The sequence below is a fragment of the Lactuca serriola genome, chromosome 2, assembly GCF_051521515.1.
Source record: "Lactuca serriola cultivar US96UC23 chromosome 2, Lser_US96UC23_V15, whole genome shotgun sequence".
Classification (NCBI taxonomy): domain Eukaryota; kingdom Viridiplantae; phylum Streptophyta; class Magnoliopsida; order Asterales; family Asteraceae; genus Lactuca; species Lactuca serriola.
The window spans coordinates 167,713,339-167,731,035 of record NC_136409.1 but is presented as its reverse complement, the minus strand read 5'-3'; the positions used below and the strand labels follow the sequence as shown (position 1 = coordinate 167,731,035).

General features: G+C 34.7%; 1 protein-coding gene and 1 long non-coding RNA gene across 4 annotated transcripts; both read left to right on the top strand.

Annotated features, from left to right (window-relative positions):
• Positions 1-7,950: 7,950 nt before the first annotated feature.
• On the top strand, positions 7,951-9,453 carry LOC145087322 (GATA transcription factor 7-like). 3 transcript variants are annotated; one of them, XM_079025262.1, is made up of 3 exons: positions 7,951-8,088; positions 8,177-8,508; positions 8,585-9,453. In XM_079025262.1, exons 2-3 carry the CDS (start codon positions 8,203-8,205, stop codon positions 9,227-9,229), a joined length of 951 nt encoding a protein of 316 aa, XP_078881388.1. In that variant the 5' UTR covers positions 7,951-8,088; positions 8,177-8,202; the 3' UTR covers positions 9,230-9,453. The 3 variants fall into 3 exon arrangements, with proteins under 3 accessions (XP_078881388.1, XP_078881390.1, XP_078881387.1); XM_079025264.1 differs by having other exon boundaries at positions 7,988-8,088; positions 8,187-8,508; XM_079025261.1 differs by lacking the exon at positions 7,951-8,088 and having other exon boundaries at positions 8,095-8,508.
• Positions 9,454-14,420: 4,967 nt separating this feature from the next.
• On the top strand, positions 14,421-17,014 carry LOC145090573 (uncharacterized). Its single transcript, XR_013701655.1, has 2 exons — positions 14,421-14,778; positions 16,259-17,014. It is a non-coding gene; the product is annotated as an uncharacterized LOC145090573 (long non-coding RNA).
• Positions 17,015-17,697: the final 683 nt, after the last annotated feature.

Genomic DNA, 17,697 nt, shown 5'->3' with positions numbered 1-17,697 from the left:
CAACAGATCAAGGCCCAAAACAAAGTCCAAGTCCATATGTGGTGCGTATGCTTAGTGTGCCACCCTGGTAAGCGTAGCGTACTGCGTCTCTGGGGCTTACGTGCGACGTACGCTAGGTTACGCCTAACATACTTAACAGTTTCAACACTTTCTCCATTAAGTGCTTAATACCCGATTCTTTTACATCCAAAAGTCAGATCTAAGCTTATTAAGACGTCCTAGGGCATAAAGTTGGCAACTTATGCCTTTCCATGCCTCATATGCTCCCAACACCCCAATTAAGACCTTTCTAAGGTTCTTATCCCATGCATGAGGTCAAAACACCTACCAAGACTCCATTTTTATGATGCAAAAGGACCAAGGGACCTCAGATCTGCCATTTCCATCCTCTGGAGTTTCTTAACTTACAAGAAGAGGTCCAACATCAACCAATGTGACAAAACTAGAAAACCCTAGCTAGGATCTAGTGATTAAGATGGAAAGGTCCAAGCTTTATACCTCCATAAGCTCCTCAAGGTCGACTATATGCAGATTCTTGAAGCCAAAAGACACTCCAAGCTTCCTTGACAACTTCTCCTTCTTGAATGAACTCTAAAATGGCCACAAAACCCATTCGTTAAGCTCATAAAACCCTCTCACACAATATCTCAGCTGTAGGTGGACGAAATGAGGCTAAAGAGGCTGATAGGGTTTGGTCCAAGAGGCTAAAAGGTGTTTAAATAGGGGTCAAGTCCGAGATTTAGGATTTTGGCCCTCTGTTGCGTATGCCCGGCGTACCTTTACGTACGCAAGGCTCCTTCACGATCCTTCTCCCATAGTACGCAAAGCGTACCCTTAGGTATGCCCAACGTACGAGAGGGACCATTTTTGCCAATTAATTCATTTTCAAGGGTTTCAAAGGTGTACATGATTTGGAGTGTTAGAAAGCAACTACAATAATGATGTCAACTTCATATATGAAGTAAATCTAGGCTATCAGGCATCATACATCAGGGAATTCTATCATGCAATTTGTGAAGATCCCTAGCATGTCACTAGCATGTTGTTCTATCATAAACATCATATCAAATAATAGTGGGGTAACTTGGGGTATACTTTCTTGCTCCGGTTGATCATACACATGGTATCCTTCCTTGATTACTTTTGAAAACCATTTTAAACCTTTTACAGTTCCCAAGTTTGAGTCCCGAATGTTCATCCAGTTCTCTCAAACCAAGGCTCTGATACCAACTTGAAACATCCCAAAAATCATAGAAATTTAAAATTTTCAAAAACAACCCATTTTAACCATAAAGTGTTTACAAAACCATTGTTTCAATAGTATAATCATAATAAGAGTTTTCCTAAGATCCAATATCATAAAAATAGGAAGATGTGCACGACGTATTCGCTTTCCCACGATCATTTGAAGTACCTAAAACAATAAACTAAAACTGTAAGCCAAATGTTAGTGATTCTCCAAAGTACCACTACACAACACATAACATATACAATCTTTCATGATGCGTCCGCAACCTCCCGGTTGGATTACCCTGGCCCACAACCTCCTAGTTGGATTGCCATGCATATCACATACTGGTCCACAACCTCTTGGTTGGACTACACTGGCCCACAACCTTCCGGCTGGAATGCCTTGGTCAGAACCTCCCGGTTGGATTGCCTCGGTCGGTTGACTGATAGCACAAAGTAGTAGTCTCAACCCTAACATAACATGTCGAAATATAACAAATAACAAACATATTCAACGAATAGATAATCATACAACTAGTAATCATAGGTAGTCCTATAGATCTACCAGTCTAATGCATATCAACAACCGTCATATAATCATACAGATCTACCACATACTCAATATATCATCAATCAGTATATATCAGAATATCAATCCATTGGTTCGGCCTTGGTGTCTTCGACCCACAAGTAGTTGAATAGGTCTATGATCCGAATGTCAGCTCTACCCATCACCTATTAATCAAATAGTGACCAATCTCAAACATAACTCAAAATACCCAAAATACCCTTAGGTCAAACTTGGTCAAACCCTGGTCATACCTAAAAGTCAAAAAGTCAACCGAGTCAACTCAGCTGAGTACGTTGGGCGTACTCAGCCTGTACGCGTGGCATACACGAGCATTGCCCAAAAATGGGGGCTTGACCGTGTACGCGCATCGTACCACTTGGTATGCCCAACGTACGTGCTTGGCTCCTTTTCCATCTCATTAAGAGCTTAATGCTTAAGCCCCTACATCTAAATTACATATCTAGACCCCAAATGTTGTCATTGACCATAAAATTTCCAACTTTATGGTCTTGCATGGCCATTACATGCTAAATACCAAAAACTCTATCCTCTTAACCCATTAAGACATGCATGGAAGGGAAATAAAGACCAAGACCATATTTTTATGCTTCTAAACACTCCAAAGCGTCTAAAAGGACAACGTAAATGATTTAGAGTAGCTTATACTCAAAATACCAAACTAATGGGACCAAAAGAACATAAACTTCATGGTCAAACTAGATATAAGCATAACTTCATCAAGTTCAGAGCTTTTTACCTCAAAATGATGCCAAGTAATGTTTCTATTCTGGATCCAAAGAGTCTCACTCCTCCAAGATGATCTTCTCTTCTTCCTCTTTACTTTTAGATTACCAAAACACACACAAATGATCAAGAATGCTCTAAGATGGATTAGGATTTGCTTGAGGACGAAAGTGGGTTGGAGGCTGATGAAAGAAGACAAGTTGTGGACTTAATGATGCTTAAATAGGGTCCAAACTCTAAAAATTAGGGTTTGAGGTTTTGGAATGTATGCCTAGCGTACTCTATGTACGTCCAACGTCCGTGAGCTCCGCCCAAAATTTACAAAAATGCCACTATGGGCCATTTTGCAACACTTCTCATACATATAGGCTAAAATGAAAATAATCTTCATACTTAGGGTTAAAATTTTAAGTACCTCATTATCAGTATGTTACAATATGTTAGTGATATTATGTTAAATACCTAAAATTTATTAGATGAATGTTTAGTTTAAGTACTTAAGAAATTAAGTGCTTGATTGATAGTAGGAGATTTCTTAATGAAATGATATGATAGAATGTTTATGTGCCAAGTAGTGTGGAAAACAAGGTAACGAGTTAGAGACAGAGAGAACAATAAGAGTTAGAGAGAGAGAGAGAGAAGGTGAAGAGTTAGAGACAGAGAGAAGGAGAAGAGTTAGAGATAGAGAGAACGAGAAGATATACAAATATGGAGAAAGTGAAGGGTTAGAGACAGGAAGAATGAGAAGAGTTAGAGATAAAGAGAATGAAATGAGATAGATATATAGAGAGAGAATAAGAAGAGTTAGAGGTAGAGAGATAATGAGAAAAGATAGGGATGGAGAGCATGAGAGGAGTTGGAGATAGAGAGAAAATGAGAAGGGTTGGTGATAGAGAGATAATTAGAAGAGATAGAGATCTAGATAGAATGAGAAGAGATAGAAATATGGAGAGATAGAGAGATAATAAGATATATATATATATATATACACACACACACACACACATTGAGTAAAGGAGTAGAAAGTGAAAGTAAAAGATAGCCAGTCAAAGTACTCAGTGAGGGATTATAAGTAGTAGATCCGTTGGGGATCATTGTAATCGCGATGGATTATACGTAGAGGATCCGCAAGGGATCATTGTGATCCACACCACAAGGGATCATTGTAATCCGCAAGGAATTATACCTAGAGGATCCGTGAGGGATCATTGCAATCCACGAAGGACTATACATAGAGGATCCATGAGGGATCATTGTAATCCGCGAGGGATTATACATAGGGGATCTGTAAGGGATCATTGTAATCCACAAGGAATTATAGATAGAGGATCCGTAAGGGATCATTGTAATCCGCAAAGGGATTTTATGTAGATGGTCCGTAGGGGATCATTGTAATCCACAAGGGATTATATGTAGAGGATCCGTAAGGGATTATATGTAGTGGATCCGTAAGGGATCATTGAAATTCGCGAGGGATTCTTGAAATGAAATGTGGCTAAAGGATCCACGATGGATCAAAGTGAGAGGTTTGAGTTCAGATGATTGTACACCGGTAAGGTTAGAGTTATGTTGCCACTCTACATGATCGATGTAGTTATTTTATGTGACTAGACCTAGACCATGTGGGTCTTAAAGAGAAAAGAAAATGGTAGAGTATGGGAAGATGAGAATAGAGGAATAGAGTGATAGAATATGAGAATATAAGAATAGAGTGGTTTATATATAACTCACCAAATTTGTTGTCTGATGTTTGTAGTTTTTCATATGTTGCAAGTTCATGTAGTAGTCGTACTTTAGTAGCCGTAGTACGAAAGGAGGTAGTAACACCAATGATACTAGATGCAGATTTTTATTTGATATATCTTTGTTGCATTAAATTATGATTAAAATATGTTGTAAACCCGAATGTATTCTAGGATGTAAAATTTTTTGAAACGCTTGTTTTTTAATGTTTATTGTAAAACTCTGATAAAAAGTTGGGTCCTTACACTTTTATTATGCAATTATTAGAGACACGAATAATATTAGACTAACATCTGTTTTGATGCACCCCGACCAAATTATTGATCAAAAGACAATCGTCACCGCGGATTGCTTTCATAACCCGAACCCACAAAGCATGATCATTTTCAAGAAAACGCCACATCCATTTCACGCTCATATCACGGCTCAATCTCTCAATGATGGTCCAAAGTAATGATTGTACGAGCTTTCATATCAATCACCTAAATATTACATCATTTATAAATTGTTGCGTAGTAACATATGTATGTAGTTACACTATTATGAAACATTATTACTTTTTTATATTTAAATGAATATAGGAAGGGGACAACAAGTAATTTGGCTGTTATGTACTCTTTGCTTCCAAGGCATGCCTTGCTTTGTTCCTTTCCCTTTGGCTTTTTGTTTCTATAATCATGAATTGTCCCACTACTCCTGTATTACCCTTTGTGCTTCAAGAATTCTTTAGACACATTTTTCCTCCCAAATTTCATGATTTTTTTTGTTTGCAATGAAAGCGATTGTGAAACTTATATTTGGATTATCATAATTATGTCAATAGCATCTTCATACTGCAACGGAGATCAAATCTTGCAAATATTAATATTAGTAGACATTAGTCATATGTTATGGTTAACAAGTCTTGACCAATTAATGTTCGACAAAAACTCTATATGCAATCATCTATTGTACAAGATATACTTTAGTGTAGTAATAAAAAAATGTCCATTAACACAACAAATATAACTTTTTTTAGAACGGGAAACAAATAATATCTCAATGCTAAATTCCGTAGTTAGTCTATGATGCGGTTTTTTGTACAAAAACGAATCATTTCATATATTCTTTTGTTACTTTTACATTGACCCATAAAAAACTAAATGAGATATTTTTATTTATGGTCTTACATTACATGTAAAAGAAAAATTCATATATATCTTAAAGATTATAACTAACAAAAACCAATTAACATCTTGATTGATAACAAAAACCAATTTACGTTTTGATTGATAAGGCCAGTTATAGAAAAAAATCTATAATAATGACAAAACTTACCAAACAAAATTATAGAGTCTAAAACTAATTCAATTTGAAATATATAATTAGAAATTTAAACAGACTAAGGTCACGTTTGATAGTTTCTGTCTGGGAAAGTGTTGTCTGGGAAAGTTTTCTGACTGGGAAAGAAACCATGCTGTTTGATTGTACATCTGATTGACTGTGCTGAATGATGAAAAAAAATAATTCAATAAAAACTAAATTTAAAAAAAGTTATTTAAAAAAATTAACAATACAATAAATAAAGAGGCGGGGTTTAGTGTATAATTGTCTTTCCAGCCTCTTCAGCCAGAAAGATATGATTTTGGGGCTTTCTGGGAAAGACATATCTTACCGGGAAAGACCTTTTCTTTTGTGCAAATAAAACAGTCTTTCCAGTCCATTCAGCCAGAAAGATCTGGTTGGACCTGGAAAAATGCGTATCAAATGGGGCCCATAACTAAATGGTTGGATTGGAACACAACAAATTTAAGTGAAATGTTCTTTACTATGAGCTATTTGAAATATAAAATTTATATAAAGTAAATTTCATAAAATGGAATCATTTAAAAAAAACAATTAGTTGAAAATGTTTCAAATGGTCAACTCCTATTTTAAAATTTTTAAAGTGTCAAGATATACATGAGTGTAACAAAATAATCAATAGACAAATGTAAAATAAATATCCTTATATACATCTTAAGTTTCAAATAAAATATCTTCTAAATATTAGTTTTATGTGGGCTACTAAAAAAATCTCGAGTCTCTAATCGGATACCAGGTTAAACAGTATCAACCCATCCTAACTAGATGCACACAGTCATAATATGATATTATGAATCTTATTTCAAAACAAGAAGTTTGTCCCCCTCTTAAAAACACTTTACAAAAATCATTTGGTGAATGCATAAGTATTACATATAGTACTTTGCATTGTATATGCGTATAGCATTTCGAATAAGAAAGTTCAAAGTAGAATGTTTAACATGAACTTGTTTTCTTGGATAATGAACCCATCTCACAAGTGTAGCAGACCTTCCAAACCATTTCAATAGATGAAACGAGATATCAAGTATCACCTAGGTAACCATATTCAAAAGTCATTATCACTAATCCATCCCTGATTAACAAATTAATGTTATTAAACTTGTTTAACACATTTTAACTATCAAACACTCAATACTTAACCCTAGGGTAACAATAAGCAACCGAATTCTTCTCCAAATCCTTAAGGCTAAGTTATGATTTTTTTTTTTTTTTTTTTTTTTTTTTGTGATATTCCTAAAGATATAGTACATGGCTTAGGGAGAAGTTCTCCATGCCTCATGGAAACAAGTAATCACTTTTGTCCAAAAACGACAACATACTTTGCTAATCATACTACAACGCTTCCAACACCAATATTAATGATTTATATTGCTTATACTAGGTTTCAAACACTATTTAATCATATAAAAACATTCATGTATCATCCTTAACTTAATCAAATCACAGATTAAAGATACTATATTGTAAACTATGTATAATACGAGGTAGGAGGATTCGCAACTGGCCATTAAGAGAGACATATAAGGGAGAGGTTAGTAGTAAGAGGAGAGCATTAGTGTAGAAGATAGCTTTATGATTGTCATTGAAGAGAGGCTAGGGGAGGAAGACAAAGATGAAACAGAGAGAGTGATGAGATTTAATAAGAAAAGAAATGTACATATACGTAGGCATCCAAGGTGGTCACCAAATGATGTCATCCTTTTTCACTGAATAAAAATTATTTAAAAAAAAATTAAAATTCATTTTTATTTTTTTTGCGTGGCTAAATTTTATTACCACACTAGCAGGGCTGTGGCTAAAATCCAGTTATTTGAATTGTAATATTTTATAATTCAGTTATTACATAACGACATGGATCTTGTGGATGTTGTTTAAATTCTTTTTCGAATATATGATACGATTAAATTCTGGATTTCTAAAAAATGTATTTAAGGCGGGAGTGACATCCAAATTTCGAAGAAAGGTAATTAATGCGGCGGAGATGGTGGTGGCCCTGACAATACGAAGTCAACTATTTTTGCAAATTTGTCAAAAAGCAGTGGGCCAATTAATTTTGAATTTTATGTATCGAGAAGTGAGAAATGAGGTGTTTCGAAATTGGCAAAAGTTTAAGCCATAATTTTTGTTGTAAATCAACTGTTTTGTTAAAATTAATTGGTATTTGAGTTTTTTTGTCCGTACTTCTTGAGATGGTGATGCTCTATGTAATATAAACAGTATTTAATTTTTAAGTTGATAAAATTTATGAAAGGGTAATAATATATTTTGATAATTTTATCAATTTAATAATACAAAATAATTCAAGATAAAACGATCAACTCAGTTGTTTTTTTTCCATGCATGTGGGGTTACTAACTAATAACGCAACTACTTTCTCCTTCTTATCCTTGATAACATCAAATCATAGTAAACCTCCATTTATTTCCCCCTTCTCCCAACCTTTTGTTATGCAGGTTATTTCTGTTTCGATACTTCTTACATTACATATAACATGTTTATATGCTTCCTTTATTCAGTTTCTGAATGTTTTAATGGGTGTAGTGTATTATAGTTGAAAAAAGAAGCAAATGGAGTACTGTGTTGAAGAAGCATCAAAAACCAGTTCTACAGGTGTTAAATTAAACCACTTTACACCGTCGTTTTCCGATGATTTCTGGGCCGTGAATGGTGTCTCCGGCGACGATTTCTTCGTAGACGGTTTACTGGATTTCTCCTCAGACGGCAGTTTTCTCGAAGAAGACGATAATTCCCAAGTTCTGAAACACACAGATGATTCCAAAAACGACAAAATCTCCTCTCTTTCTCCGGTGAAAATAGTGAACAACGAGGACAAAGCCACCACCATCGTCTCCGACACGGAACTTTGTTTTCCGGTGCGAATTAATTAACCTATTTTCATTTTGGTGAATTAAAGATTGTTGGATTTGAAAATTGAACCTTTTGTAACAGGTAGATGATGTGGCTGACCTTGAATGGGTGTCACAATTCGTCGAAGACTCATTTTCCGGCGGCGGCTACTTCTTAACATGCTCGGAGAGGAAACCGGAGACAGAAACTGTAAATCTCGTCGCTGTAAATCCTTCATTTAGGAATTTGGTTCAGAAAAAAGCGAGAAGCAAGCGGAGTCGTACCGGCGGCCGTGTTTGGTCACTCCGGTTGTCGTCTTCGTTGACGGATTCCTCAAATTCATGTTCCTCCTCTTCGTCCTGTACTTCAAACGCTCTGTTACCCACGCAGGAAATTTTAGGCAGACCGCCGACGGTTAAGAGGCAGAAGAAGAAAAAGCCGGTGGCGACTGCTGACACGCCGGGGTCCGGCTGGCCGCAGCAGCCTCGGCGTTGCAGTCATTGCCTCGTTCAGAAAACTCCACAGTGGCGAGCCGGTCCACTAGGCGCCAAAACTTTGTGTAATGCATGCGGGGTCCGGTTCAAGTCGGGTCGGCTTTTTCCAGAGTATCGACCGGCGGGTAGCCCGAATTTTTCCAGCGAAGTTCACTCTAATAACCACCGGAAAGTTCTGGAAATGCGGCAGAAGAAGGAGGCAGAGGAAGGAGGTCCACCTCCTCCGGTTGCCGGTTCGGGAAGAAGCATCTGACGAGGAGTAGAGAACATCAGAACAAGGTAGGAAGTAGGATAGATGTGAACCCGGTTTAAGTGAACCGCTGTTTTCCATGGTTTTGTTGTTGTAGGTAGTTGTGGCACTTCTATGGTTCTATTCGATTAGGAGTCTTAGTGTATGGTAGTTTAGTGAATTAGTATTCATATTTCATCCCCTTTGTGTAATTCCGTTTTTGAATCATAGTATTTTTCTTATATAAACTATTTTAGAAAAAATTTACAATAAGAAAAATTAAAAGTTTGGGTTTGGGTTTGGCACCAAACGTTTAACCTTTCGATTTGGAAAAATATGTGGAAATGCCAAATTAATCAAATCGAACCGAATACATATATCAATACATTCGACTAGACAAATAAAGGGTGTTAATTTGGTTGACATACTTTTCTGAAAGGCATTGAAATTTATGTAAGAAATTGGAATTTAGCGAATTTGTAATTTAGAGGAATTGAAATTTTATCATCTACTTGGTTAAAAAAATATAATGGGATTTAATTCCAGTTATTCTGTAAATAGGTGGTAAACTACAAACTTATCCTTATTAACCTTTTATTCTAACATTTATAAACACGTATATACAATTACATTTACAGTTTTATTAGATACATTATCAATATATATTCATTATGCTAAACTTTAATCCATCTTCATTTGATAATGAATTGTTTTTCCTTATTCTTCATTTATGGATTGCAGGTTATGGTGTGTGGTAGGTGAGTCAAATATCTTTAAGTTAGGCTAGGCTTTTATGATCTCCATGTATACAACTATCGCATTTGTAGACTTTGAGATATATATGGAATTCCTTAAATGCGTGTATAGCCATGAATAATGCAAATCAACAACCTAATGTGTTTGTAAGTAATTACATTAGTAAATCAATGTTCATAGACACTTACAAGGGGAACATTAAGTAATTAAATTGTAGTTGTTTTTAGCCCACAACATATACAAAACCACTTCCACCAGTGGTCAGAACCAAGAAAGCACTTTATTAAAAAAAAAAAAAAAAAAAAAAAAAAAAAAAAAAAAAAAAAAAAACTAATTAGGGGACTTGGTATGATAAGAAGTTGGTCCATTCAAAAACTTGTTTTGAATGGCATAATAAGGGAACATGCAAGAAGAAAAGATTAGGAGGCCATGTGCATGTGAACAACCCAGACAAAGAGGGAATGCTGGGATAAGCACTAGACTTTGGAAAAGTAGGGGATAAGGTCTAACTATCCAAGTTAGGTCAAGTTGTAGAAAGGTACAATTTATTTTCAGATAATTTTACTTTTAGAGAGGTATATTTCCTTAATAATTATTTACTTATTTAAACATGGCAAGGAAAATGTGTTTGAACTCAACGTTGTAACACCCACACTTTATACAAAGGGAACTAGCAAATAAATGACACGATATACTATAATGTCAATGTCCAACGAAATATACAGTCTATCTTTTCGTCACATCAGCTTCATCACCAACCTACCACCATCTAGTGTTGTCACCTCTATGTCGTGTCAGCTTCACAACCAACCCACTAGACAAACGAAATCGTTACCACTCCAAAATTTTATTTTTTTATTTTTTTCTGATTAAATTAAATAAAAACATAATTTAAAACGTAATAAAATATTTTAAATGAATTGAAACCGCATTACATTAATTAAAAAAAACATAGAAAATTAAACCAAAATTACTAAAAAAAACATAAAAACACATAGAAAATCAAAACTAAAAACAAAAAAAACTAAAAAACATAAAAATAACATAGAAAATTAAACCTAAATTACTAAAAAGCATAAAAAAAACATAGAATCTAGTTACGATATTTGTCAAGAACTTCTAGTTGAATTTTTAAAAATGCTCTTAAATTTTCTGGGTCGAGATTCGGTTGCGGAATCGTGTTCATAATTTGAAGATCGGTGAGTGCTACTTTTCGCCGACGAGCTTCCTGTGTTGATTCAAAATTTTTTCCCAAAAGATTTAGAGTTTTGTCTATTTTATTTGTTATTACGTCCTTGTTGGTTGATTTTCCGCTTTAAGACACCCCTTTTTCTCGCTTTGTCCCTTCCCGGTGGTCGACGAAGTAGGACGTACAGTGGACACTCTCCCTCGGTGGCGTCGAACTCATCATCGAGGTCGAGGTTAACACCAATGTTCGACTCGAACGTTCTATGTCTTTTGTTGGAACTGGTGGTAGATCCCGATTATGTCGTATCCGAATAAAAGACCCATTTTAAACAATTGCAACAAACTTCTCACGTTTTTTTGGATGGGAAATGGTTTACCATTATTGGTAATTTTGAATTAGTACAACGCGGTTGAAAAAATATTGAAATCATTGCTATTACTTTTATTTTCCCTTGGATCTTTTGATTTTTTTTGCCTTCTACGACTTGGTTGTGTTTCTTTAACTCGTTCGTCGTCGTCGTTATTGTTAAGGTTTATAGGTTGAGATTGAGATAATGGAACTTGAGATGGTTGTGAAGCTTGTTGACGTTGGGAAGTTTGGGGTTGAAATTGCGGATAAGGTTGTTGTTGAAAGGCTTGAAATTGGGGTTGATTGAATTGTGGTGGTTGTTGTTGGTGGTATAGAAGATTGGTGAATAGAGATTGTTGTTAAATTGGAGATGTTATCAATTGCATGTAGCTAAGATTTGCTAATGGATCATTTGGAATGTTGGGGGTGTTAAGGGTGGGTGAGATATTTTGGTTTAGATCCATAAAAATATGTGAGGAATAAGTATTTTTTTGGTGAATATGTGTGTTTGTGTTGAAAGAGCATGTGTTTTTGAAATGAAAAATGAGTGTTATATATAAAGAAAGTTGTTAGTAACTGAATAATTTTTTTTAATGTACAAACGGTCAAATGTGGAATGGTCTAAACGGTCAAAAAAGCAATTAGCCAATCGAATCAATCGTCTTAGTTCGTCTCTGCGTCCACGTCACAGTCAAAGCACCGAACATGGGGCGGTGTTCACGCGTCTTGGGGGCTGACACGTCAGCCTCCCACGTGTCTCCCACCTCCCATACCGGGCAACTTTAAGAGGCCATGTGTATGTGAACAACCCAAACAAAAAGGGAATGCTGGGATAATCACTATACTTTGGAAAAGTAGAGGATAAGGTCTAACTATCAAAGTTGGGTCAAGTTGTAGAAAGATAATTACTTTTAGAGAGGTACATTTCCTTAATAATTATTTGCTTATTTAAATATCGAAAGGAAAATGTGTTTGAACTCAATTTTGTAACACCCACACTTTATACAAAGGGAATTAGCAAATAAATGACATCATTTGCTATAATGTCAGTGTCCAGCGAAATATACGATCTATCTTTTCGCTTTTAAATTTTACAATACAATAAACCGAACGTGTATTACAATCACAAACCATAAGGAAGCACCACATAAAATTTACAAAGATAACTGTATATAAACTCTAGTGTTCCACTCTTGCTAATTCACGATCTATTAAGTCCTTCAACGAAGCTATCTACATACAATACAAACTTCAGCTTGACTTGGTATCTGACACACATGCCGTTTAAAGGATAATGCGTAAGACATTTGAAATATCTTGTAAGTACATGGATTTTTATTCAAAGTTATATGTGGAAATACCCTTTCTTTATTTTTCAAAGTAATGACTTTATAAATCATTTTTAATCTCAAAAGCTTTTCCAATTACAAAATGACGCATTAATCAAACATTTACATTTAATCAAAATATCTTTTTACAAGTATAGTACTTTCAAATTGTTTTACTACTAAAATACCTTTAAACCAAAAGTAGACAAAACTGAAAAATTGGTCTTCTGTAGTTTGTAAAAAACTTTGGATATGGACCAAAAAGTCTTTAATTTGTATGGAAAGTCTAAAATTAATAATTTCTTGTGGTTTTGGTCCTGATACACTTGAAAAGTCAATTTTACCCTTTTCATTTTTTTTCTATTTTCTTTATTCACTTTAATATTCAAATAATTAAAAAATAAAAACTAAAATCCCACCCCATCCTACCCTTCTTCCACCGGTACCCCGTATGTCTCTCTTCTCTGTTGATCATATACTTCATCGCAGAAATCCACACACTCACGAAATTAAACACTTACACAGTGAAAAAACCCAAATTTACTAAAATCCCAACCCACCCTACCCCGATTCGTCAACCCCTTCCCTTCAATCGACTTGCAGGTTGTAACAATTCGTAAAATTTGAACGATCGTACGATGCTATGTTTTGATTATTAAGCAATATGAGTATTTTATCAAGAATGGTTGAAGGAATTTAACCTCTTTTATTTAAATAAGTTCTTGTGAAATATAAAACAAGTAACTATTGATAAATTTTGTTATGATGTATGACTATGAACCATCACTGGTTTGTGAAAATTAGCATATAACATCATTTGAACGCAACAAACTTAATTTTTGTATCAACATGTATCTAGTTTATAATTAAGTTAGGTTCTATGTAAAACGTGTGCTTAATACTTGTGGAGTATCCACATTTGACAAATATACGAACCAAAGTGACAAAACGTGTTTAACGATATGGTTAACCGGTTAAATGTCACAAAATTATACATTGGTCAATAAATTTTATATAAAAAAATATAAAATGAATTATTATAAGGTAAAATTAGAATGTATTTAAGTGTTTTTGAATAAAATAAATAAAACATAAACATTAAAGTTCAAATACACAAAAACTACATTGTTATTTTATACTAAGTATACATGTATGTATTTGTACATATGTATTATTATCTAAAGAACGACTAGTTATGAGTCATGACTTAAAGTGCTTTCATGTAAGGAATATGATGTCTAAATCAATTAAGATAAGAGAATTGGTGGAGATAAGTGTCAACTTAACTAATAAGTGCTTAATCACTTAATACATTTTACTAAGAATGCTTCTTAATCCCTCTTCTAATTTTCGAGATTAAGACCTTCCCTCTCCTTAACTAGAACTCCTAACTAACTAAATAACTAGTAGTTAGTTAGTTAACTAACCCTATCTCTAAGAAACCACCCAAGCAAGTGGATAGACAAGATCACATCACTTAAACTCACATCCCATCACAAGCTAGTCTAGGTTTTGTCCCCTTATCCTCTTCCACTCTTTCCTCCTTCATATCCACGAAATTTCCTCTTTATTTTACCCTCATTTTACCAGCAAATACTCCAGGGAATTACTCTTAACCTTCATCTCATTTTCAGCCACAAGAACTTCCTTCCAAAGCCATCAAAACCGTGAACTAAAGGGTTGTTGTCCCTTTTGTGTTTCAGCCACCATTTCACCCATCTACACCTTCCTTTTGATTGATATTTTTACCACCAAATACCCCTGGAAGTTATTTGTTATGCTACTCAAAATTATAGATTCAAAACAGTGATTAAACTATCCTTTTTCTTACTCTTTTGCTGTGAAGTTTTCGTGACAGCAACATAGCCAAAACAGTGGCTGTTTTGGAGCATCAAACCAACACCCAAAAGTTCTTCATCTTCAACCTTCCATTCTTCAAGTATTCACACAAGGTGAGTTCATACCCCTACATTTTCATGTTTTCTTCAAGTTTTAAGGGGGGAATACAAGTTAGAACACTAAACATAACTTAAATTTAAAAGACAGTTTTCTACAGAAAAATTGAGTCCTGTTCACGGACTGTTTTGACCATATTAAACTTAATATCTTTCAAAACTATATAATATGCAAATAGCTCAGGTTTATACCTTTCTAAGGACTACTCGCACGTGTTCATACGATTTTTCTACAATTTATGGCGATTTTTATAAAACTGTCTGTCATTTCAGAAGTGATTTCGGACCAGTCTGTGAAGATGTTCATTTTCACACTAGTTTGAGACCACTAAAAATCATAATAAAAATTAGGAACAAAGTAGACTTGTTTTATAAACTCTCAGAGGTGACGGATTCAGCTTTTGACTTACGATGATTTTTCTATAAGTTTTTTAAAAACAGGGACAGTAAAGGGCAAAACTGTCAAAAGTGGTTTATAGATTTATTAACACCTTCTAATGTTTTTTAGCAATGTTTATACATTAAGGAAGTTAAAACACGATCATTTAAATATGTTTAATTACAATTTTTAGAAAAGTGATAAGTACAAAAAGGTCTTTACTATCAAACTTAAGGATTATTTCATGCAAAGTTTCTAATAAAAACGTAAGAATATAAACAACAATTACGAAACATACCAAATCATCTTTTAAAATTTATACATATATATAACCATTTGCATATATATATTTTGTTTGAAAACTTGTCTTTTGCATCAAAAATATACAAATATAGTTTACGAAACTTTACCCCATTTGTATCCTGTTGAGCAAAGGGTAAAATATTATCAAATGCATATCTAAAGATTTCACGTCATTTTTCATAGCTATCCTAGTCTTAGGGGATGATCATTATACAAACATTTTTAGCGCAAAAACATGTAAACTCGTTGATCAAGTTTAGTGAGTTTTGTCTTCATGGTACCTTATAAAGTACACACGAAAGTTCTGTTAAATATAACCAGAGTCTCTTGTAGGGAGAGCGTGATAGTTGTGTATAGATCTATACTGGGACCGACAATCCCACACCTTAGCTGCTTGCAACAGTTAGACCGGCAGGTCAGGGTGTGACAAATGTCATAATGAAATCGACACCTGAAGAACGTTGCGAACAAGGCAGTCTGGGTCAATCAAGCATGGTTATAAGATAAAAATTAAAACTCACATAAAACAACAATGACACTTTTAGCAAAGACAGTCTTCAAACAATTTTATATACAAACAAAATTGCATAACATCATTTTAAGTAGGAAAATTACTTATACGCTTCGTTCTAGGTTCATTTAAGGCCACATCTCATTTTAGGGAAAATATAGGATTTTCCGGAAAACAAACATTACTACATTTCATAGAAAAGGTTTACAAATATACATACAAATGCTTATGAACTCACCAACTTAAATGTTGATACTCTCTTTTCAAATAACTTGTATTCTCAGGAAATCAGTAAATCAGGTAACAACTGGTTTTGAGGATGGGACGCTTAGGCGTCTAAACAAATCTTTTGACAACATATTGTAATTGATATTTTGAAACATGTAATACGTACAAATGATGTACCTTTTTCAATTATATATATGTTGGTTGTGTTTGCTTTGAACATTTATACTCAACTGTTATGATACACTACATGATAGTCACCCGCCCCTGGACGTTTCCGCCATCTTGGTTTGGGGGTGTGACACAGGTGCACAATAGGAATGGTGATGTACGATACGACTACCAAGAAGAAGGGAAGGCGGTGTTGGATGTGCGATAAACGGTAATGAATATGAGGTTGCAGGTGGTGTGTCGATGGTGAGATTATGACTGATTTTGATTGGAAAACATGTTCGGCGAGACCTTCCTACCACCGCCATTGTTGTTTGTATCTTTCCCCGCTTGTATTTCTATTATGCAAAACTAAAAGGGTAGGAGACATCGGAACGGGGTGATATGAGTTAGCCTATCGGACTTCCTGGGTATAGCTGAAACAACTACGATTCATGATAGGCTAATGTAAATTTCCGATGGACTTCACCGTTTTGGTTATCGAAGCCTAGAAACCAATCAAATGCCACCTCTGGGGATGAAGGCATGTGTTATCCGTATATTTTGTATGCATTTTATATGAGATGTAGTTGTTATATTGGTATAGATTGTTAGCCCTCTTATTTGGTAGCCGAATGTATTTGATTATTGATGGGTTTTGGCCATATGAACATTCCTATGTGCACATGCAACCCTAATGCTTGGATCTAGGTTTCTCTAATAGAACATACATTGAATCCAAGACTTCTAATGGCTAATATACAATAACAATAATATGAAATCAGAGATTAGAAGTTTACCTTGAATCACTTGCTTGATCTTGTTGTCCTTGAGGCTTTAAAGTCACAATTGTCACTCCTCTAATGGCTTACAAACACCAACTAGCAAGGAGGATGATTTGAGAGAGGAGGGAAGAGAAATTCGGCCAGGGTTTCTTCTCTAAGAACAAGTGCCGAATTCCCTCAGCCTTAGGGGTCTATTTATACTTGTAAGGCTCCTAGGGTTTCACCCTTAAACCCTAATTGGATAACTTAAGCCCTAAGCAATCCAAATCCTTTCCATGATAAGCCTTGGACGATTTTATGGCTATCCTTAGCCCTAGAAATCGTCCACCCCTTATCCATAAAGGATATATAGCCCAAAGTGCAACTATCAAACAATTGACAGTTTATACCCCTTTATTTAATTAATCTCTTTAAGTCACCAAATTAATTCCTAATTAATTTATGACTTATGTTAATCAAATAATATTATTATTATTCCTTATATTATTCTTATAATATATTAATAATATTCCTTCTCTCATTATAAATCATCCTGTCAAGTTGCTATGGTGAAGGCAACCCAA